Source organism: Salvelinus fontinalis, chromosome 8, assembly GCF_029448725.1.
Source record: "Salvelinus fontinalis isolate EN_2023a chromosome 8, ASM2944872v1, whole genome shotgun sequence".
Classification (NCBI taxonomy): domain Eukaryota; kingdom Metazoa; phylum Chordata; class Actinopteri; order Salmoniformes; family Salmonidae; genus Salvelinus; species Salvelinus fontinalis.
In genome coordinates, this window is record NC_074672.1 from 23,547,327 (window position 1) to 23,571,002 (window position 23,676).

The window sequence follows — 23,676 nt, forward strand, 5'->3', positions numbered from 1 at the left end:
GCAACTGACTTGTAAGATTGTTTCACATGTTGTTATTATAAGGCTATTTTGCATTCAGAACTACAATGACCCCAATCTGTAATATATCAAGTTTTGTATCAAGCTGCTCAGTGCAGCTTGATACAAAACTGAACTACAAGTTCCAAGGGGTTGTGGGGGCTTCTGGACATGGTATCCCTCATAGTGTTGATCACAAGAATGCTTTAGTAGTAACCACAGTTAATAACTGTTACATAGATACATGGGATTTAGATAGCGCTTCCAAAGACCCAAAGGTGCCTAATATTAATTTCAAAGAAACTAAAATCCAAACAAAAACACAGCAAAATTAAACCGAAGCAAAACAGGAAATCAAAAAAAGGCTGCTGAGACTAGCCTAGTCCTTACTCTCCACAGTTACAAGCCAGGCATCCACAGACGGCAGGGACTTTGTTCAATAACTTAGCATAGAACACCTGTGTTAAGGTCATTAAAACAAAGACTAGTTGTTGAAAAGTTATGGTTTGAATTTCTTTATTCATGTTGTTCTATTCACAAGTTTTTTTTGTACATTTGTTATTAGCAATATAAAAACACCAAATACATGCAGGTTTTAGTGTGATGATCCCGGGTTATCATACAATAGAGCAATCCCAATAGTTTTATACATTTCAAATAAAAAAAGACAGCTAAACATAATACAAAGAATATATATAGATATAAAAACAAACGTAAAAACAATTTTATTTTCACAAGTAGTCAATCAAAAGAAGTAATCCACCATTGGCCAGCAATGTCCAACATTTAAATTACTGTTCATAAAGACAAACTTCACTTAACTCTGGATATGAATCCAAGATGCTTCATATTTCCTTTCCTCAATCATATAAACAAACCTTTCAAATACTTAAGTATCGCAATTGTACATTTCTCTAGAACATAATTTTCAACATTCTTACTTCCAGTGAGCTCTCTAACTCCACTGCTTAGAAAACTAAGGGATAAGTACCAACAAAAGAAAGGGGATATAAAATGACGGAAGTCAGTTGAAACTAAAATGGAGGACATGGTTTCTCTGGCTTGAGATGTTGGGTCTTTTCTGCATGGGATCTAGGCTACTACATATAAATTATTTGTAACATTTCTAACCTGAGATGCAAAATTCTGGGATGTCGGCTTCCCACGCCTACAGAAACAGTAGAATAGAGGCAAGACCACGTGGCACTTAAAATGCTCAAAGCAGAGAATCTTTAGTAATTATGCCTATTACTATAATGCAAATGGAGGACAGGGAACACACATTGTGTATTCACAACCCAGCAAATTAATTTAACTGATTTTTAATCATGTTCGATTAGAAGCCAGCAGCAGTATAAGGCCACATTCAAGAGTAGTGCTTTATTTGGTCAAAACAGGGCTTGAGGACATTATCGCCAATCAAATTAAGGTAATGAAAAAGAACACATGCTTATTAGGAGCAACAGGCAATGAAACTGAAAGCCTCCAGAAACCTTCTCCTGATGATTGAGGGAAATTCCACAGTAACAGAGTGATCCTGAGACTCAGATTTTTCACTTAAAAAAAATCTTATGGTGAACAAAAAAACGGATTGCAAAATTAAACAGACCACAACGACGACTTTTAAAAATGTTAATTGAAAATTTGACAAACACATTTACTGTTCAAGTAGATGTGTTTTTGTCAAATGTTCTGTGGAAATAGTTAAATGTAGTCCTTGTGCAGAGTTGTATGGTTTGTTTAACTTTGCAATCACTGGTTTTTGTTTGGCATACATTTTAAAGTTACAAATCTGAGTCTTAGCATCACTCTGCCCTTGAGCAATTCCAGGATAGCCATGGCATTGGATAAATTCCCCCCTTGTCAACAGCAACACAAAAATCTTACTTTCACATAACATGCCTACATAAATAATTAGCTACATTGTTAAACAAATGGATTTGCATTTAATTATGTGGGGGATACATTGTAAGGGGTAAATTGGATTAATGTGATGACAAGTCATATGAATAAAGTAGTGTCATCTCTAGTCAAACTGCTTTTTCTTCATTTACTAATGCAAATGGACTGGTTGTACTATAACTACTGGACTAAAAGCAATGGTCTGTCATTGCACAACAGAGTTTCCAGAGCAATAAAACTACAGGTTGTGCAATAAAGTAGGGATGCACTGATGCCTCCACCTGTTGTAGAACACACTAACATTGACATATCCCACATCTTGACCCGGCCACTTGCAACACATGCAATGACAAACACTCCCCTCATAAAGGATAGAGGTGTGCCAAATGATTAGAACAAACCACGCAAAAATAAAAGCAAATATATCCTCTTTATAAATTGCATACAATTATACTCACATAACAAGTCGTCTTACAAATGAACAACTATTTACGCTTATATTTAAAAGCAGCACTGAACATGAACTTCGCATAGAACCCCAATGAACGTATCAGTACCCTCAAATAAAATCACCACGGCTGAAACCCAAAAGCAATGTGCAATCTCACATTCAACAGCAAGTTACTCTCTCCTCTCAACCTTCTTGTTAAAAGTGTATCCATGCTAGGTTAGACCATTCTCCACTCTGATACTTTAATACTAACTTTGACCATCCAACCCAACATAACTAAAAGGTGGAAAACCCAGTGGTAAACCAAGATGGCCGACAAAGGAAAGAGATTAGTGCTGTAACTAATAGTGTATGCCACTTCAAGTGACTGAAGAATAACTATCACAACCTTTGCATGGGAGAGAAGGGTTTTGTTTGAGGTATTTGACAAACCTATACAAGACGAAATCAATGTAGGTCTAGATTCATGGAAAGATGGGCAATGTACATTTGCGTAAGGATTGATAAAAATATAAGTCAATACTTTACCGCGCTTTACATACGCACTATACATGTAGTGTGGTGGTTAAGGTCCAAAAGAACATCATATGTGAGTGACGTCTTATTCTATAACGAGTGCACCTCCTCCAATAACGTCCGACTCAACGACAAGAGGAAAGTCAAGGAGAACATACATACATATAGGGCTGGCACAACTACCGTGTAATTGTGTAACTGACGATTATGGATAAATACAGTCATGAAAATAAAATAATGGTAAAAAAATATGTATTTTTTACATTAAATGAGCTGACTGAAGACAGGACCACAGGCATTGTGCAGTTGAGTCTGTTTCAGAGGTAACATGGACTCTTTACAACATGATGAAACTTTGTCGCTCCTTGCTGAAACAAGCAAGACGTTTTAGCAACAGTCTTTAGTTGCCTAGGCAATGACCCCCCCCCCCCCCCTCTGCAGCAGCAGCACATGCAGTAAGGAGCAAAGGAGAGGAGAAAATGAGTGTTTAAAAAAAATATATATATAAAAAACATTTTGCTACTCAAACGATTATAACAGTGACCGCAGTCATTTGCCTGACCAATAACAGTCATCCAAAATGCCGTGACTGTCACAGCCCTACATACATGTGCAAGGCCAGGAGTGTGAACAGAGATTCAAACTGCTGTCTGTCTCGCAACATCCCATGAAGACACGTCCTCATATGCTTAACTTAACGTATACTCTCCATAATGTACGCACAACGGAGAGTGCGCTTCCCTCTATCTATATGGCTGTTGTCATAATTATATGTAACAGGTTTGGTGTGAATTCCATTCAAACTCAGTCACCCAGTTGAAATTAAATTTGACAATTGAACAAATCCACATAGAAAATAATGGTACATTTTCTATTCACTTGCAGAATTGATAACATTTGAATGCAATTGACTACGACCCAAATGTGTAGAGTAGGAATAGATAGGAGTGTTAGTGAAAGCCTTTTGTCCTATCTGTCCATCCACCTGTCAGCACCAGGGCTCTCTCTGGGCACGTCCCCGGGCCAGGCTGTCACTTCTCTGCCAGGCGCTCCTCATCAGAGCCAAGGCCTCGCCACAACGCTTCTGCACCAACGGCTCTGACACCCTCCTACGAGGCAGACATACCTGGATCACAAGAAAAGAGGGTTGAAAAGAAAGTGCGGGAGACAAAGAGAGCAAGAGAGGGACAGAGACACAGGGAAATCATGTTATTGAGCTGATCCTTCTTTACTGTGATCCTTGCCTGTCTCAAAACTCTTCCTCTTTGATCCTTCTCTCCCTTACCTGGAAAATGTCTCTCCAGGCACTCTCTAGCGCCTCCAGCAGGCGGTCTCTCTCCCCACATCCGCTGAAGTACAACACCCAGGGAGGCAGGAACTGTGCCCTGTCCACTGCAAACTCCTATACACAGAGATAATAATAATAACAATAATAATTATGGCAAGAGAGATACAGAGAGAGAGAGTAAAGCATAAGAGAGAGTTCAGTTAAGCAATTCAAACTGACAGACTGTGACTGTGTCTGGAAAATTATTTAAGACAGACTACCCAATACAACCCAACATTGCAAAGTTATGAGCATCCTTTCAAGCACACCCTTCTCATTCACCTGTGGTGAGTTATTCACAATTTTCGATTAACAAATAAGGTTTTATATGTAAGATGGTTAAATAAAGAGCAACATTATTGATTATTATATTATTATTTGTGCCCTGGTCATATAAGAGCTCTTGACTTTCCACGAGCCGGATTGTGACAAAAACTCACCCTCATTCTTATGTTTAATAAATGTATCGTATAGTGTGTGTGTGGCAGGCTTACAATGATGGTAAAAAACAAAATTTTAAAGTGCGCTGACCCTGGTGCAAGAGGGGGTAGACAGCTGGAGGTTGAATGTTTGAAGGAGTACGGGACTACAAACAAAGTTTGGAAAACACTGATCTACAAGATTCTTCATATAATTAAAATTATTTTATAGTGGTGGCATGTTCAATAGAACAAATTCAATTATAATTGAGACAAAGAGAAAAGACTAGAGGGCACAGGCAAGTGAGGACAAGGCAGGCATGAGGTGACTCACAACAACACAGTACTCTTTGTCGTCCTCCAGGCTGACAGCAGTGACATCAGAGAGATCAGCTCCGCCCAGTGAGCGGAAGAAGCTAGTCTGGCAGTCCTGATGGCATGTCAGCAGCTTCCTGTTTGTCACCACCAGGCAACAAGGAATACATGGTGTGGGGGCCACGCCCTGGGGGATCACCTGAAGACAGAAGGGAGGTTTAAAGAATAAAAACAGCTATGGTGGGGGGTGATATAGGGAAACCAGTCTAATTTATTGTTAAAAACAGATATAGTTAGCCTATGTATTTCAGAGCTACTGTTAAAACGACATGTTTTTTTCTGGACCAAAATCTGGCTTAGGTGGTGGGCGTGGCAGGGTCGTGGCCAATGATGCGGTTTTAGAGGCCCTCCTGTTGGCTGCAAAATGTAGCTTTTAAAGCAAATTTCCTGCAATTCTACAGATCTTTCCATGGGGCCGAGACAAAATGTGCTATTTTAAAGCTAATTTCCTGCAATTCTACACATTTTGCCATGGCTTATGCTATCCGAGTGACTCAAACATAAAATCAATGGGGGCCCATGCCATGGCAAAAATATTGTTCGTTCTCAAAGATCTTTTTGAAAAAGTATATTAGGGCCATTATGATTGACATAACTTAAACGATTAAAACGATATAAAGTTACACTGAAAACCTTTTTCTATCCCGGAAATGTTTGTATAAAAACAATATTTAAAAAAAGTTTGGACAGACGGTACAAAAACAACAACAATATTGGCAGAAAAAACCCTGAACTAAATGAAAACAAACATATTTCTGATTTTAAAATCAGAGAAAGATCACTTTTCTGCAGTGAATCTTTGATTGAACCTTGAGGAACTGAACTCACTGTTGGGAGATAGGGAATGGCATGGTGTGGGACAGTTCATGCAAAAATATGTTTTTAATCGAGTAGGGTTTTCTTCCCCTCATGGCTATAGCATGGCAAAATCTGCACGGTCAGCCATGCTCACTCATTATTCTCACGGTGCAGTGTGTATCTGTGTCAGAGTGCAGCGTGTGTGTGTATGCCCTCACCCTCACCCCTTTGGAGACAGACTGGCAGAGCACCAGCATCCAGTCGGCCACGTCTCCCTCATTGTCGGCGCTCAGCTCCAGAGGAGGCCGCTCTGTCAGGATCACCTGGAAGGCATGAGGCTGCTCTGTGCTGTTGGAGCGCCGGCAACCTCCGCAGTACTCACCCCTGAGAGAGCGAGGAAGGGTGGGAGAGAGCACACAGAAGATGGTCAAACAACAATGAAAATAGTTAAAGTCAATAATAGCCTACTATTTACAAAAAATATATATTTTCATAGCGATAGATACCCAACTATGGGTATTTCATCAAATTATGACTTTGGAAAATTCAGCAAAATAAGTGCAATCACCTACGTTTGAACCCAGTGCATTTGTCCAAACAACTTGATCCATAAAAGCTCTAGTCACAGATCCATTCCCTTGTGGAAATTATCCCATCATAAACAGACACAACACACATGTTGGAGGATGAGCAGTAACACAGCATGCATGCCTTACCCCATAGTGATGGACATTAGTGGTGTCCCATCAGTCTTCTCTGTATACTGGTAGAGAACCCCTTTGCTAAACAAGGACAAGAGGAACACATAATGACATATATTTAAGCAATAATGCTCAAGGGGTGTGGTATATGGACAATATACTACGGCTAAGCCGTTAGCCCCCCAAACCCCTGAGGTGCCTTATTGCCATTTTAAAAAGGTTACCAATGTAATTAAAACAGTAAATAAGTAGTTTTGCTTTATACCTGTGGTATATGGCCTCATATACCAAGGCTTTCAGCCAATCAGCATCCAGGGCTTGAACATCCCAGTTTATATTGCTTTGAGCACAATGAAATGTGCAAATGTATAATTATATTATTACATTGAATATTGCAGTTACATTAAAATAAGAACAGGAATGTGTTACATTTTATAAGGGTACTGTAGCTGTGCTTCAACCTGTTCAAGTAACGTTACACATAACATTCTATAACAAACGTAATAGAAGGCAGATATATCAGTAACACTTCCTGAAAAACGCATCCAGGTACAATGCTTTATTATTTGTTATAAGCAAGTACGAGCCTGTATGATGTCTTATTATATGGGTTTATTAAAGGTGCAATATGTAGCTTTGTGGGCAACCCAACCAAATTCACACAGAAATGTGAGTTATAGATCCTTCATTCTCATTGAAAGTCTTATAAGCGATAGATCTGTTTTATGGGCATTATTTTTATGCTTACCATCCTTAACTTTTGTTTTTGCGTCTTTTTTTACTTTTGGTTTTGTACACCAGCTTCAAACAGCTAAAGATACAATATTTTTGGTTATTGAAAATATATTACACAGAGGTTTAGACGTTACAATGATACTCTACACTGCTTGTTTCATCACATAAACAGAAATTAGGCAATCAGTTTAGAACTTTAGCAACTAGGCAATGGCAGAGTGATTTCAGCATATTATTCCTCTAAAAGCCTATGGCTGCCAATACATACCTCAGTACGAGGTAACAGCTCTTCCACAGCTCCTTGCCCAGGTAGGTGGTGCATGCTCTGTAGAGTAGGGGGCCCTCTTTAGTGCTGGACGAGTCCCCAGCGCCCACTAGGGCTGTCTGTGTGGCCAGAGTCACATCCATGGGGTCTTCCCAGTGGACCAAAGAATACAGGCGGATGAGCACTTGAGATACCTACACAGACACAACGGGTCATTACACAAGTGTATCCCTTGTCTATTACACATTGCTGTACATGTGTTGAGCATACTGATTGAGTTGGTGATGTCTGTGGCTAGTCATAGCTATGCCTATAACCACTCCATTAGATCCATAATTGATGAGAGTTAAGTGTGTATTGTAATGTGATTCCAATCAAAATAAGTCTTCATTTCATGAGAGCATAAAATCAGTATACAGGCATTCTTTCAAAATGAAATGTCTTTATTTGTATATTTTAGAAATTATGGATGTGTGCAGGCCCAGCTAAGTGAGACAGCAAAAAGTAGTGGTCCTCACCTCACAGTGGGACTCCTGGGAGACAAACTTGGTGAGGGCCAGTTTCTCCATGGTGGCGTCGGTCAGCACAGAGGGGTAGGGGGGCTCCCTGCACCCCTTTATCATGGCCGACGTCAGGGCTGCCAAAAAACATCTGGGGAAGAGAGAGAAGAAAAAAAAGAGGATGGTGGGTTAGAAGAGAGAGGGATAAAGAGTGACTTATTCTGCTTCTCTTCTCCTTCATCCGTACTGATATGGAAACATAAGTGAGAGCATGCCAACTAGGAAGTTGCTTTCCACAGTCCAGTCCTTTAGAATTAGCACAGATGGAGGAAAGGAAGACACTTTAGACTATGGAGATGCCGCCAGGGAGAAGGACAGAGAGCAGAGGAGAGGAGGCACTCACACAGTAAGCGATGAGTCGGCCGTGTCCAGGAGGAACTGCCGTCTTCTGTTGGTGCACACAAGCAGGAATGTCTGCTGGTCCAAGCCCACCTGAGAGACGGACAGGGACAATAACACAGCACAACTTAGTGGACTGGACATTGACAGTAACTCTTCCTTCTTGTCATTTTCCCCTCTTCTGTCTATCAGCTTTTTAGGTGAAGGTCTTGTTGCAGCAATGTGCAATATAAAAGCCATCTTTTCATTTTTTATACCCATAGACTTCCGGTCACTTCCCCAGAGTCAGTTCATCGGACTTAATCGAAGTAAATAAAAAGGGCCTCATAGCCAAAATCCCAAAGTATCCCTTCAAGGCTTCTTTCATGCACTTCCCTCATACAGTCCAAAGTACTTCATAGCCTAAAGTTATATGGTGGCATCAACACTATTTGGAAAATTAAACTCATTACAAGACTAGTCCATAAAATAATCATTGGGATTTTACTTTTAGTAAATTGCTACCGCTGCACATATGTCTATAAAAGATCTACTACAATTTGCATTTGAACATTTGAATGACAGACAGTTGAATGACAGAAAGTCACAGAATCAACGGTTTTCAAATTGGTTGCATGATTGTCGGCCCTGTTGGAATTCCCATAAACAATGACTGGAACAACGTGAACCTAGTAAAATCATCATGAACCATCTGACCTCATGAACGTTGTGACACTGTGACCCTGAAGCTAAACATTGACCAAGACAACCCTAAAGCTAAAACTTGAAGAAAAACTATTGTGTCCTTGCAGCCATTCGGCAGCTATTCGACAATCCTGACACTAGACAACATATCCCAGCAGTATAGACAACTTACAGAGACGAAGTCCAACTCATTGTAAGAGATGGCATCCTCTACTGTATAGGGCTTTTCCGCTGCACCTGAAAGAGCAAGAGAGAGAGAGAGCGTTTGAGTGTGGGATGAACAGACAGACAGAGACAGACAGCTACAGTGCATTTGGAAAGAATTCAGACCCCTTGACTTTTTCCACATCTTGTTACGTTACAGCCTAATTCTAAAATTGATTACAATACCCCATAATGACAATGCAAAAACAACTGAAATATCACATTTACACAAGTCAGAGTAAAATATTTATATTTAATGGCTGCCTTTTGACATTGCTTGTCACGCTCTGTCCTATCTATCTACAGTGCATTTGGAAAGTACTCAGTACTTTGTTGAAGAACCTTTGGCAGCAATTACAGCCTTGAGTGTTCTTGGGTATGACGCTACAAGCTTGGCACACCTGTATTTGGGAAGTTTCTTCCATTCTTCTCTGCAGATCCTCTCAAGGTCTGTCAGGTTTGATGGGGAGCGTCGCTGCACAGCTATTTTCAGGTCTCTCCAGAGATGCTAGATCAGGTTCAAGTCTAGGCTCAGGCTGGGCCACTCAAGGACAATAAGAGACTTGTCCCGAAGCCACTCCTGCGTTTTCTTGGCTGTGTGCTTAGGGTCGTTGTCTTGTTGGAAGGTGAACCTTTGCCCCAGTCTGAGGTCCTGAGCGCTCTGGAACAGGTTTTCATCAAGGATCTCTCTGTATTTGCTCTGTTCATCTTTCCCTCGACCCTGACTAGTCTCGCAGTCCCTGCCGCTGAAAAACATCCCCACAGCATGATGCTGCCACCACAATGCTTCACCCTAGGGATGATGTCAGGTTTCCTCAAGACGTGACGCTTGGCATTCAGGCCAAATAGTTTAATCTTGGTTTCTTCAGACCAGAGAATCTTGTTTCTCATGGTCTGAGAGTCTTTTAGGTGCCTTTTGGCAATCTCCAAGTGGGCTGTCATGTGTCTGAGGAGTGGCTTCCATCCTTTTACTGAGGAGTGGCTTCCATCTGGCCACTCTACCATAAAGGCCTGACTGGTGGAGTGCTGCAGATGGTTGTCCTTCTGGAAGATTCTCCCATCTCCACAGAGGAACTCTGGAGCTCTGTCAGAGTGACCGTCGGGTTCTTAGTCACCTCCCTGAACAAAGTCTTTCTCCCCGATTGGTCAGTATGGCTGGGCAGCCAGCTCTAGTCGGTGTCTTGGTGTTTCCAAACTTCTTCAATTTAAGAATGATGGAGGCCACTGTGTTTTTGGGGACCTTCAATCGTGCAGAAATGTTTTGGTACCCTTCCCCAGATCTGCCCCTCAACAGAATCCTGTCTTGGAGCTCTACGGACAATTCCTTTGACCTCATGGCTTGGTGTTTGCTCTGACACGCACTGTCAAAAGTGGGAACTTAAATATACAGGTGTGCCTTTCCAAATCATGTCCAATCAATAAAATTTACCACAGGTGGACTCCAATCACGTTGTAGAAACATCAAGAATGATCAATGGAAACAGGATGCACCTGAGCTCAATTTTGAGTCTCATAGCAAAGGGTCTGAATACTTATGTAAATAAGGTATTTCTGTTTCTTATTTTTAATACATTCTGCAAATTTTCTAAAAACCATTTTTTCCTATGTAATTATGGGGTATTGTGTAGATTGATGAGATTTTTTTTTATTTCATCCATTTTAGAATAAGGCTGTAACGTAACAAAATGTGTAAAAGTCAAGTGGTCTGAATACTTTCCAAATGCACTGTAGATAGATAGGATAGAGCATGACAAGCAAAGTCAAAGGCAGCCATTAAATATAAATGTAATGACCATCACACAAAGACAGAGAGACAGAGAGAGAGATATAGATAGAAACAGTAAGAAAGAGAGTATCTGAGAGCGTGATGAGCAGTAAACCCTCACCTTTCCTCAGCAGGTAGATGTAACAGTCAGTCAGCAGCAGGTAGAGAGGCTGCAAGTTCCCCTCCATGTGACCTGTGCTCATCCTCACCATCTGGGAACAGACAGAACTAAACACTCAGGACTGCACCGCTCCCGAGTGGCACAGCGGTCTAAGGCACTGCATCTCAGTGCTAGAGGCGTCACTGCAGACCCTGGTTCGATTCCAGGCTGTATCACAACTGGCCGTGATTTGGAGTCCTATAGGGTGGCGCACAATTGGCCCAGTGTCATCCGGGTTAGGGTTTGGCCGTCATTGTAAATAAGAATTTGGTCTTAACTGACTTGCCTAGTTAAATAAAGGTTCAATATAAATTCAAAATACACTGCAAAGCATACTAATAGTGCTTGTTGATTCACCAATACATTTGAATACTTTTCCCCTAGATATGTATTCAGAATGGACATGGTTGTGACAGCGTCCAGATTCTCCATGCTTCTCCTAGTGTGCTGTTGCACACTCCCTTTCAAGGATTGAAATGCTTTGGATTGGAGGGAAGCATTGGCTGGAGGGAAATTCCACTATTGTTAAATCCATGACAGGGAGTGTTTACAACCCCCTCCCCCTCCACCCAACATAATATACCACAGTGAAACAGAGGCTTACCTTGAAGAGCTGCTCCTCGTTCTCTCTGAAGACGTGGATCATGAGCAGCAGCAGGTGATTGTTGTCCACCCTGAAACGGCCACACAGAATCAGCACACCACTGTGGCTAAAGTATTGCCCCAAAAAAAAGGCTTAAAAGGTCCATTGTTTAACTTGGTATACGACCTGACTGATTTCAGATAGAAATGTGAATTATACATCTTTCATTATGATTGCTTCCCCTCCGTAAGTTTCATTTTACTCATATCAGCTTCATACAGCAATATTATAAACTATATTTCTGGTTATTAAAAATGTTTTTCTTAGCGGTTTAGATGGTACAATGATTCTCTACACTATACATTGCTTGTTATGTCACAAACTGAAATCAGGCGGACATTAAAACATTTTAGAAACCAAAAATCAGCTCAGGTAAATTCGACATATTGCACCATTAAAAAAAGGTTTAATTCATGGTTCACCTAAAAATGTGTTAAGTAACCCTCAACTCACTTGAATTCTGCAGGATGAGAGTTTTCCGTTGGCCTGAGCCTGTCCTCTTCCGTCTCCTCTTCAGTTTCTCCAGCAGCCAATCCATTCTCAACCATTACTGCCTCATCCTTTTCCTCCTCATCACACTCTTCCTCCTCTAGGGAGGGGTCCTGTCCTGGCGGTGCCTCTGCCTCAACTTCATGGCCACCAAGAAGAGCCTGCGACTGACCATGCCCTACAGTGTCATGGTGGCCACTACGCAGGGCAGCAGCGTCTGGACTGTGGGGGGTAAAGCAGTAAAAGTCTGCAGGAGCCGGGGGGGCCTGCAGGAAGTTGGGACTCGGGGCCAGAGCAGGGCGCAGCAGGGGGGGGACCCTGGCTTCTGGGTTAGGCGGCTCACCCATCGAATCCCCTCGAAAGGGCTGCTGCCCCGGGGGCTGCGGGCTGGCTTCAAGGCTGGCGGGGGAGGGCCTTTTGGGGAGGGAACTCTGCTGGGTTTTCTCCCCCTCTTCTTCTTCTTCAGCTGGTCGCCCCCAGGTCTTCCCCCCATCCAGAGCACCGTTGAGCCGGTCCATGACGTCACGTAGGGGCTGGCCAACGCTGTCCATGGAGGTGTCGGTCATCTCAGGAAGCCGCAGGAGGCCCTCTGACTCCTCCTCCTCCCCTGTCTCCCTCCTGCTGCTCCTCCTCACCGTCTCGGCCCCTGAGCCCTGCGGCAACCCCACAGAGGGGCTCCAGGTGTCTCCTTCTGGTCCCTCACATCCAGCCGGGGCTCTGTCGTCTGCCTCCGCCTGCGCGAAGGCCACATTGTTCTGGTCACCGCTCACTGTGGAGCTTTTCACGCTACAGCGCTTCTTGGATGGCTTCCTTCGTCTGGCCATCCTGGTGGAAAAGAAACAACCACGTCATAATGGGTTGTTCATGTGTACTCTTCCTGGGCCCATTGTATAAATTAACAATCATATTTTCCAAGCCATAGAGCTACAAGGCTTGCTGACCTGTATGTGTGTGCCAATAAATCAAATCAAATATTTATTTGTCACATGCGCCGAATACAACAGGTGTAGACCTGACAGTGAAATTTGGGATGCACCGATATGGCATTTTTGGCCGATACCGATATTTTCCTTGCCAAAAACCCCGATACCAATAACAGATTTGAAAGATTTTTGCAGCCTTTTAAGCATTCTAGTACAGTTTAAAAGTTCTCACACACACAGCGGTCTAAGGCACTGCATCTCAGGGCAAAAAGCTCTCACTACAGTCCCTGGTTCGAATCCAGGCTGTATCACATCCGGCCGTGGTTGGGAGTCTCGTAGGGCAGCGCACAATTGGCCCAGCATCGTCCGGGTTTGGCCAGGGTAGGCCGTCATTGTAAATAACAATTTGTTCTAAACTGACTTGCCTAGTTAAATAACACACACACACACCAAAAACGCATTTTGTTGGCATTTACGTATGTCCCCCGTTTCCATCTTGTCCAGCTGTGTATGTAACATTTCACGTAAACCCTGTTTCTTGTCTGCATCAAAGTAGCTGTCCTTGTACCGACACAGTAGAGGCTCAGAGAGAATGCCACTGAATCGCTTGTTCACAGCCTCGAGTACTTTTGTAAGTTTTAACCCCACGGTCTGTGTCGGCAGTTTTGTTGAGCAGACGTTTAAATGCCATGACAGAGGGTATCACGTCTGCTGCAGACGTAGTTGATCAGCTTATTTCTCGAGTCAGTTGTTTGGAGCTAGGAGTATGTTAATGTTTCCAAGTTTCAAACATGTTCTCAAATGCCATTGAAATGGCAGCAGCGGTATGAGAACCAGCACATTCTTGAGCAAGCAATACGGCTTTTCTACATTTACATTTAAGTCATTTAGCAGACGCTCTTATCCAGAGCGACTTACAAATTGGTGCATTCACCTTATGATATCCAGTGTAACAACCACTTTACAATATACACTTTACACACTTTACACTTTACAATATCCACATATCCCTACCGGCCAAACCCTCCCTAACCCGGACCCGGACGACGCTAAGCCAATTGTGCGTCGCCCCACAGACCTCCCGGTCGCGGCCGGCTGCGGCAGAGCCTGGGCGTGAACCCAGAGACTCTGGTGGCACAGCTAGCACTGCGATGCAGTGCTCTAGACCACTGCGCCACCTGGGAAATCCTCGTCGACCCACTGTGCTGTCAGAATCAGCATGCTCATGGGGCTGACATCACTGGTTCAAATGTCAGTCGTGAAGCTAATAGCAGGGACGCACGCCCATAGCAAGTAGCTCATGGATGTGTTTCAACAACACTGTATAACTCCAGTAGGGCAACATCTGAAAAATAGCAAATACTTGGTAGTCTGTACCGGTGCTCGACCAGTCGACGAAAGCCAACATCATCCACGACAGAGAACGGTTGATTGTCAAGGGCAATGAATTCCATTATCTTGGCGTTAATGGATTGACGTTGAGTTGTCTCGCTGAAACTTTATTACTCTTTCAAATGACTGCTCGACTTGAACTTATTTAGTTGTTGGAAGTGTGTGCTTAGTATTTTTCTTCTTTTGTTCTGTGTAGCGCTGTACTTTTCGTGGCGTCATTACGTCATCTAACTACGTTGTATAGGTATGCACGTGAGCTTTGACATCGGGTCAATGCCAATGTTGCCATTATTAGCTAATATCTTCCGATATGCTCACCGATATATCGTGCATCCCTAAGTGAAATGCTTACTTACAAGCCCTTAACCAACAATGCAGTTAAGAAAAATAAGTGTTAAGAAAGTATTTACTAAAATAAACTGAAGTAAAAAGAAAATGGAAAAATAACAAATAATTAAAGAGCAACAGTAACGAGGCTATATACAGGGGGTACCAGTACAGAGTCAATGTGCGGGGGCACAGGTTGTTTGAGGTAATATGTAGGTAGAGGTAAAGTGAAAATGCATAGCTAATAAACAGAGAGTAGCAGCAGCGTACAAATGGGGTGGGAGGGGGGGGACAATGCAAATAGTCCGGGTTGCCATTTGATTAGCCGTTTAGGAGTCTTATGGCTTGGGGGTAGAAGCCTTTTGGACCTAGACTTGGTGCTCTGGTACCGCTTGCCATGCGGTACCTGAGAGAACAGTCTATGACTAGGGTGGCTGGAGTCTTTGGCAATTTTTAGGGCCTTCCTCTGACACCGCCTGGTATAAAGGTCCTGGATAACAGGAAGCTTGGCCTGAATGATGCACTGTGCGTACGAATTACCCTCTGCAGTGCCTTCCGGTCGGAGTCCAAGCAGTTGCCATACCAGGCAGTGATGCAACCAGTCAGGATGCTCTCGATGGTGCAGCTGTAGAACTTTTTGAGGATCTGAGGACCCATTCCACATCTTTTCAGTCTCCTGAGGAGAAATAGGCGTTGTCATGCCCTCTTTACGACTGTCTTGGTATGTTTGGACCATGATAGTTCATTGGTGATGTGGACACCAAGGAACTTGAAGCTCTCAACATGCTCCACTACAGCCCTGTCAATGAGAATGGGGGCGTGCTCAGTTCTCCTTTTCCTGTAGTTTCCTGTTGTTATCCTGGCACCACACTGCCAGGTCTCTGACCTCCTCCTTATAGGCTGTCTCATCGTTGTCGGTGAACAGGCCTACCACTGTTGTGTCGGCTGCAAACTTGATGGTGTTGGGAGTCGTGCTTGGCCATGCAATCATGGGTGAACAGGGAGTACAGGAGGACACTGAGGACATTGAGGATCAGCATGTTGTTACCTACCCTTACCACCTGGGGGTGGCCCGTTAGGTAGTCCTGGATCTAGTTGCAGAGAGAGGTGTTTAGTCCTAGGGTCCTTTGCTTAGTGATGAGCTTTGAGGGCACTATGGTGTTGAACGCTGAGCTGTAGTCAGTCAATGAATAGCATTCTCACATAGGTGTGCCTTTTGTCCAGGTGGGAAAGGGCAGTGTGGAGTGCAATAGAGATGGCATCATCTGTGGATCTGTTGGGGAGGTATGCAAATTGGAGTGGATCTAGGGTTTCTGGGATAATGGTGTTGATGTGAGCCATGACCATCCTTTCAAAGCACTTCATGGCTACAGACGTGAGTGCTACGGGTCTGTAGTCATTTAGGCAGGTTACCTTGGTGTTCTTGGGAACAGGGACTATGGTGGTCTGCTTGAAACATGTTGGTAATACAGACTTGGTCAGGGACAGGTTGAAAATGTCAGTGAAGACAGTTTCCAGTTGGTCAGTGCATGCTTGGAGAACACGTCCCGGTAATATGTCTTGCTCTGCGGCCTTGTGAATGTTGACCTGTTTAAAGGTCTTACTTACATTGCCTACGGAGAGCGTGATCACACAGTCGTCCGGAACAGCTGATGCTCTCATGCATGCTTCAGTTTTGCTTGCCTCAAAGCTAGCATAGAAGTCATTTAGCTCGTATGGTAGGCTCATGTCACTGGGTAGCTCGCGGCTGTGCTTACCTTGTAGTCCGTGATAGTTTGCAAGCCCTGCCACATCCGACGAGCGTCGGAGCCGGTGTAGTATGATTCAATCTTTGTACTGTATTGACGCTTTGTCGGAGGGCATAGCGGGATTTCTTATAAGCGTCCGGGTTAGAGTCCCGCTCCTTGAAAGCGGCAGCTCTACCCTTTAGCTCAGTGCATATGTTGCCTGTAATCCATGGCTTCTGGTTGGGGAATGTATGTGAGATGCACTTATTGATGAAGCCAGTGACTGATGTGGTGTACTCCTCAATGCCATCGGAAGAGTCGCAGAACATATCCCTAGTCTGTGCTAGCAAACCAGTCCTGTAGTTTAGCATCTGCGTCATTTGACCACTTCTGTATTGAGCGAGTCACTGGTACTTCCTGTTTTAGTTTTTGCTTGTAAATAGGTATCAGGAGGATATAATTATGGTCAGATTTGCTAAATGGAGGGCGAAGGAGAGCTTTGTACGCATCTCTGTGTGTGGAGTAAAGGTGGTCTAGAGTTTTTTATTTTTCTCTGGTTGCACATGTAACATGCTGGTAGAAATTAGTTTCCCTGCATTAAAGTCCCTGGCCACTAGGATTGCCACCTCTGGAATATAATTTTCTTGTTTGCTTATGGCCTTATACAGTCTTAGTGCCCGCAACGGTTTATGGTGGTAAATAGACAGCTATGAAAAATATAGATGAAAACTCTTGGTAAATAGTGTGGTCTACAGCTTATCATGACATACTCTACCTCAGGCGAGCAAAACCTCGAGACTTCTTTAATATTAAGTACTTGGTACTTCGTGCACCAGCTGTTATTTGCAAAGACACTGACCACCACCCCTTGTCTTACCGGAGGCAGCTGTTCTATCTTGCCGATTCACCGAAAACCCAGCTAGATGTATGTTATCTGGGTCGTCGTTCAGCCACGACTGAAACATAAGTTATTACAGTTTTTAATGTCCCGTTGGTAAGATAGTCTTGATTGAATATCATCCATTTTATTTTACAATGCACGTTGGCTAATAGTGGGTCGGGGTGCCTTGTAAGGATCCGACGGCGAGTTGATAATCCACCTCTAATGACTGATCCTTACAAGGCACCCCGACCTACGTCCCCGATAATTCCGTCTCTTCTTCATTCAAATGACGGGGATTTGGGCCTTGTCGGGTGTCTGAGGGCTTTGTTGATCTGATAACTTTAGCTTACAGACATCGAGATTAAGTGATAATGTGCCAATTGGATTCAACAACTCCAAGCTCTGTATTGAGGCTGAGAAAAGTATGGGTAACATAAAAGGATAACCACCTAACTAGGCTAATTCCCATGTAGTTTTAGCCACAGAGGCTAATGTTAGGGGTGTGTGCTGTACCTGATAACCTCTAGCTCGTTGCTGGTGCTCTCCATGTCGTCCCTGGTGTCGTGGTGGCAGCTGGCTGTGTGGACAGGTGTAATGTCGGCCGAGGTGTTGGTGTCCGAGTACTCGTTGAAGGGGTTGTGTCTGAAGGTGGGGCTGCGGGGCGGCGGCGTTCCCCTCACTGTGATGCCGGCAGCGGCTGCTCGGAGAATCACAGAATCACTGAAGACCGTCTGAGGGTCTGAGGCATTTGAGCGAGGACAGCTGACTGGGTCGGTGAGGTCACCCTCTATGGAGGGACACACACAGTCAAATGAATAGCAGAACAGTCACATGTACAGTATGCCACAGGCTACTAATCACACTCTGGGTTTAAATTAATGAGAATAGATACTGGTGCTTTGGCTGGAACAGGGGTGAGAAGCACACACGCGTGAGAAGGTCACACAGGCAGGAAGACAGACATAAGCTTGTCAAGTGACAAAGGCCTTGGCTAAACCCTCCTACCATAGCTTACTGTAAAATATAGTTCATAAAGTATACATAACGGCACAAGCGTTTATTAAATAGATTTAGGATGTTTCATTATCTGTTCAAATTAGGTGCCTAATTGATGTTGTTGAAGTCAATCAATGCAACATACCAGGACTTGCTTGGATAAATAATACTTAAATTAAACTATTTAGCCTATGTCAGGTGAATGAATGCAGTGCTACACGCTACAGTTGGTGACAAAAGCTATAAAGGCTGGGTTGAACCTAGACCAAATACATGCATTCGAATGTTTCCACAGAGAGAAAGAGAATATTCCACATATATGCCAGTAGACACCAGACAGAGTGAGTACCATTTGCATCAGGCAATGCAGCTCTCATTAGTAATATTCCACATCAATGCTGCATTAGCTTTAGGATCACATCTTCAAAGAGAAACATGTTGCGTGGTTCATTAAAACATGATTGACAACATCTAACAATTCACCAGTGCATAGAAATTTCTGCATAGAAAATAACTTACCTGGCCATAAATTGTATTAAATGTTGGCAATAGTGCCATATCATAATTTATTGCATAAAGGTGAGCACAAAATGCCCCTAAAATTATATATGAAAAAAATGTACATCTAGGCATCATTATGCAATTCCTCCTGTCATACTCTACAAATGTAATGATATTGAGGAGTGATGCTTGATTCAGTAGTGTCTTCAAAGACAAGTGTAAAAGCATTACCAATCCATTTTGCCTACTTCCCAAGAAACTAGCAGTAGATTAATCAAAAGCCCTTTGATTCCTTTCTCTACCATTCCCTCTTAGCTTTAGATAGCTGCTTGTTCTTTATCAGTATTAATATTGCAATTAAGATACTCCAATTAAACCACTGGCTACATACAGAGGACCAGCATGCATTCAGCACACACAGTGGGATGGAGGACATGCATGATGCTGTGAGACGGGGAAGGGGGTGGCAGGAGAGGTGAGGACGGACACAGAGAGGGAGGAAGGATAGGGGAGGGGAAACCATGTCCCACCTTCCCAGTCTGCACTTGGCTGCAACACGGGGAAGATGTCACCGAAATCATAATCTAAAAAAAGGAGGGATAAGACTCAACATTAGAACAGGAAGGCCCGAGAGACAAGAGACAATGGCACAAACTGAAAACATGACATATGAGAGAAATATGATACACATGATGATAACAGACACAGGTATGGCAAGGCAGACAGAAGACTACAATAAAAAAATGAAGACCCAATGGTTTGTGGAAAGTGATGAGAGATACTGTATGAAAACATTCACACCACACTGTATGGGGGGGCTCATAGAAAATGAATTCAATGTGAGCACTAGACTATTATTTCTACGTAATAACCCATGAGCCACAACGGGTTAACCTGACCGATCCAACTTCAGCATCAACACCCCATTACTTGACACACCAGCCTATGAATTAGGCTTAATGCACCGCATAAGACGGAGTGGGTGGAGACTGAAACCGAGGTGGAGAAAGAGAAAGCAAGACAGAGAAAGTTGGAGCCCCTGACCTTCGCTGGACGGGGCGATGGCGCTGTCATCCCATTCCAGGTTGGTGGAGGTGAAAGAGTGCAGGGACAGGCTGTCCGAGCTTGGGAGACGCTCCTCAAAGTCCAGAAGGTTCTGGGGCTTGTAGTACTCCGGCATGTAGGGGGCCACGTCCAAGTACGGGACATCCTAACACCCAGAAAACAAAACAATGGAGGTTTGAGAGTGTTGTTGATATTACATTATACATGTCTCTTTTTTGACTGAATTATATATTGGTTTTATGCACCAACCATGTACTCTGTTTACATTCTTTGGTTAAGCCAAGTTGTACCTTCTTTTGTTACAATAAAGCCTGAACATTGAACTGTTGGACTTTTGTAAATTAGGGGTATTGATGTGAATTCTAATGGTTTCAAACAACTGTCTAATACTGACCAACTCCAGATCAAAGCGAATGAACTCCAGTCCCGACACCAAAGTGAGGAAGAGTGTGAGGTGATCATGGCTGCATACCAATGCATTTCTGGGGGAGAGATTCAAAGCAAATGATGTATTTACAATAAGGAGACTAGCTACATGCATTAGTCAAAAGGCATAATATGATGCTCTTTAGGTCAGAAGACTCACTTGAAGTAATACTTCTGCAGCAATCCTTCGTTCTCTTGGAAGAGACGGAGGTAGCTTTCTAAGGAGCTCTCACTCAGTGCTAGGTATAACCAGGCACGACCTGCACAGAAAAGACAACAGAAAAATAATTGCTCAGTACGAGGGACATGGGCATAAGTAGATCATTTTTACAAGTACCCTCTATTCTTTCTTTCCTGCCTGAACTTGCAAATAAGTCAAACAGGTAGGCCTACAAAGAAACCTCTCTGTAAAAAGAGAAGCAAACATGTGCAAACCACAGTGGTAATTACTGTAATCCTGACCTCAAATAACAGCAGTCTTGTGCTACATTTCTGGCATGTGACACAAGAGGAACTTACATTTGCCAAACCACTAACAAATGTCGTTCACATTATGACAGTAAATCGGAGTGTATGAATTTATTTACAGAAATGGCATGTATGTGTGTATTAGTGTTTACTACTATGAAATGTTTGTCTCTTAAGTTGCCCACAAGGCTGATGTGAATGTGTGCGTAAGATGTGGTGAAAATTGTTGTGTTCTTACTTCGCCCAAGGTTGGTTGCTATGCGCTGGAGCTCGTCTATCTGCCGGACCGCTTCCCTGCGGGTGAAGTGTAGAACCAGGACCCAATAACCTGAGGAGATATCCTGCAGCCTGCAATGCACAAAACAGGAGAGTTGAAGAACATAGTTCAAAACGTACAATCACAGACAATGTCAGAGTTAGGATGTATCAAAGTACTGAGAAGATTTGTCTCTCTCAGTCTTCTTACCCATAGAGCAGAGCATGGTCGAGGTGCTCACACAACCGCTGTAGGACCCGGTCGTGATTCCGGATAGCTGGAGTTTCATCCTCACAGGCAGCAAAGTAACTCTGCAACTGCAGTCAAGGCACAAAGCAGGTGGAACTGATGTGAGTAAGTAGGCCCACAACCAAACTAGAAATATGGTGATTTCTTCCCCAGTCATGAGACCCTGAGAGGAGTACCACATGCATCAAATATTGACAGCTGACAAGCATGATTGTGCAATGTCTGTCTAAGGATACAGTATAGGCTTTGATGGGGGTATGGAGCCTGAAATTGGTTAAATGCTACAGTATATCTGATCCCCTAAATGGTATTACCATGACTAACTTAAATTAATCAGACTTTTGTTCGTCACCTCAGAAAGGACCAGTTAAACAGCACTGACTGAATATACTGGAATGTAGAAATGTAATAAATTCCAGTCCCCTGATGGTAATGTGACCACAAGACAGACTGGGGACAGGAATTAACCAAATATAGGCAGGAGATGATTTGAATATCATATCAGGCAAGGTCTATAAAGCAGTGGTCATCTGGCACAGTGCAAATACTTTGGAAGGATGGGACTCAATGTTACCACACTGCACAGGTTTATGCAAAGGATGAATGTCAACATTCAAACAGGGTTCAGCCTAATTTATGAAGACACCTAGAAGTCAAATACTGAATGTCAATGTTTTCACAGTACTCATGTTTATCTTAAGCAAGTTTATTGACATGTGTTTGGAAAATTAACAACAATATGTTGTCCTTCAAATAGACCTAGTTAGCTACATAAGGGTCGCTGAATCGACAATGACAATTTCTTTTAGAAGCAACAGTTTATTACATGACAGTATCGATATGCGGCAGTCAGGAGTCAGCAGGGTTAGTGCTGCTGTGCTTTGTTTTCACCAGCCATTGAATGTCTCGACTAACCAATTCAATACTAGTGACGTTAGCTAGTAAACAAAACACCCATGTTGATATACTCAATCCATATTTGTTAGCTAACTAAACAATCTTCAAGGACCTTACAGTCATCAACGGTTTTTCTTTCATGAACCAGGCCTACTTATCCTAGCATGCGTTTATTTTTACGCCTGCGACATACCTTAGGGTAATAGTCATGTTTACCGTCTTCAAATCAGTTATTTAGCTAATCATGCTAGCATGAAGAATGTGTGCATACGAGACTTAATATCAGTCTTACCTTCTTGACAGACAAAGAAATGTTTTCCAATATTCGGTCCTTCACTTTGAGTTGGTCCATCACTGGTCTATTTGGCTGCCTGCAGCTGTCAGCTGATTCCCAGAAGTCTCGATGTGGTCTGTTTATGTTCTCAAAGCTAGACAACTAATAGCTAAGCTAGCTAGCCATATATATTTAATGCTGGTACAGTAATTGGCTAGCATACAACATCAAGCAAGCAGGTAACGATAACGTATTAACGTTTCCGTAGTTAAACTAGCACACAAGACAATGGCAAGCGCTAGCTACTAACGTTGACTAGTTTCCTAGCTGACGTTAGCTAGCTACGGTCTCATTACTAGCCTCGGAAACGCCTCGAATGACTATTCAACTAAACTGGCTAACACGTTAGCTTGCTCGCTATCTAGCCAACGAGTTACCTTAGCGCTAGAGAATGAATCTCCCGCTGTCATAGGTTGCATACACTTTCGGTGTAGCTAGCTACCCAGTACTTTAATATCCAAATTGTTCTTCAATACATGCACTTCTTCAAACTTACTTTTACTGTAGATAAACTTATCATTGTGAAATTGCGAGACCATGAGCAAGTTCAAGCTCAATGTTTAGTCTAGTGGAGGAATTAAGTTATTGACAATGATAAGCTCAGCAGATAACCCATTTCAAGGTCTACGTCACTAACCGCCTGTCAATGAGCTCGTGACACACCAACGTCACAACCAACAAAATGATGGTAGACAGATGTAGGAACTGATATTTTCGCAACAAAATTAATTGTAATATATGTTCTGCCCTGTCCAGCTGCAGGATATGTTATTGACTAATAATGTCATGTCAACATTTTATTGTAGCTTTCAAGGACTTGTTTAACTTTCTAGTAGTTGAAAACATGTTAGGCTTACCATAGAAACAGATTTTATCAGACACGACTAAAATATTCAGTGCAT

At 42.9% G+C, this 23,676-nt stretch overlaps 1 protein-coding gene across 4 annotated transcripts; it reads right to left on the bottom strand.

Annotated features, from left to right (window-relative positions):
• Positions 1-496: 496 nt before the first annotated feature.
• plekhm2 (pleckstrin homology domain containing, family M (with RUN domain) member 2) lies at positions 497-23,456 on the bottom strand. 4 transcript variants are annotated; one of them, XM_055931774.1, is made up of 20 exons: positions 22,733-23,456; positions 21,505-21,611; positions 21,277-21,386; positions 20,731-20,830; positions 20,539-20,626; positions 20,124-20,289; positions 19,610-19,663; positions 18,096-18,369; positions 12,295-13,155; positions 11,803-11,872; positions 11,160-11,250; positions 9,242-9,306; positions 8,390-8,478; positions 8,005-8,137; positions 7,490-7,680; positions 6,502-6,567; positions 6,010-6,169; positions 4,947-5,126; positions 4,152-4,268; positions 497-3,992 (listed from the first exon to the last, which is right to left on the bottom strand). In XM_055931774.1, exons 1-20 carry the CDS (start codon positions 22,790-22,792, stop codon positions 3,855-3,857), a joined length of 3,120 nt encoding a protein of 1,039 aa, XP_055787749.1. In that variant the 5' UTR covers positions 22,793-23,456; the 3' UTR covers positions 497-3,854. The 4 variants fall into 4 exon arrangements, with proteins under 4 accessions (XP_055787749.1, XP_055787748.1, XP_055787751.1 ...); XM_055931773.1 differs by having other exon boundaries at positions 6,004-6,169; XM_055931776.1 differs by lacking the exon at positions 19,610-19,663.
• Positions 23,457-23,676: the final 220 nt, after the last annotated feature.

Excerpts from the sequence above, each read along its gene's own strand:
- plekhm2 (XM_055931773.1), bottom strand. The coding sequence starts at position 22,792 with ATGGACCAACTCAAAGTGAAGGACCGAATATTGGAAAACATTTCTTTG. Across the intron at positions 8,479-9,241 it reads ATGAGTTGGACTTCGTCTCT|GTGGGCTTGGACCAGCAGAC; the intron begins GTAAGTTGTCTA and ends TCCGTCTCTCAG. Across the intron at positions 5,127-6,003 it reads CTGTCTCCAAAGGGGTGAGG|GTGATCCCCCAGGGCGTGGC; the intron begins GTGAGGGCATAC and ends TTCTGTCTTCAG.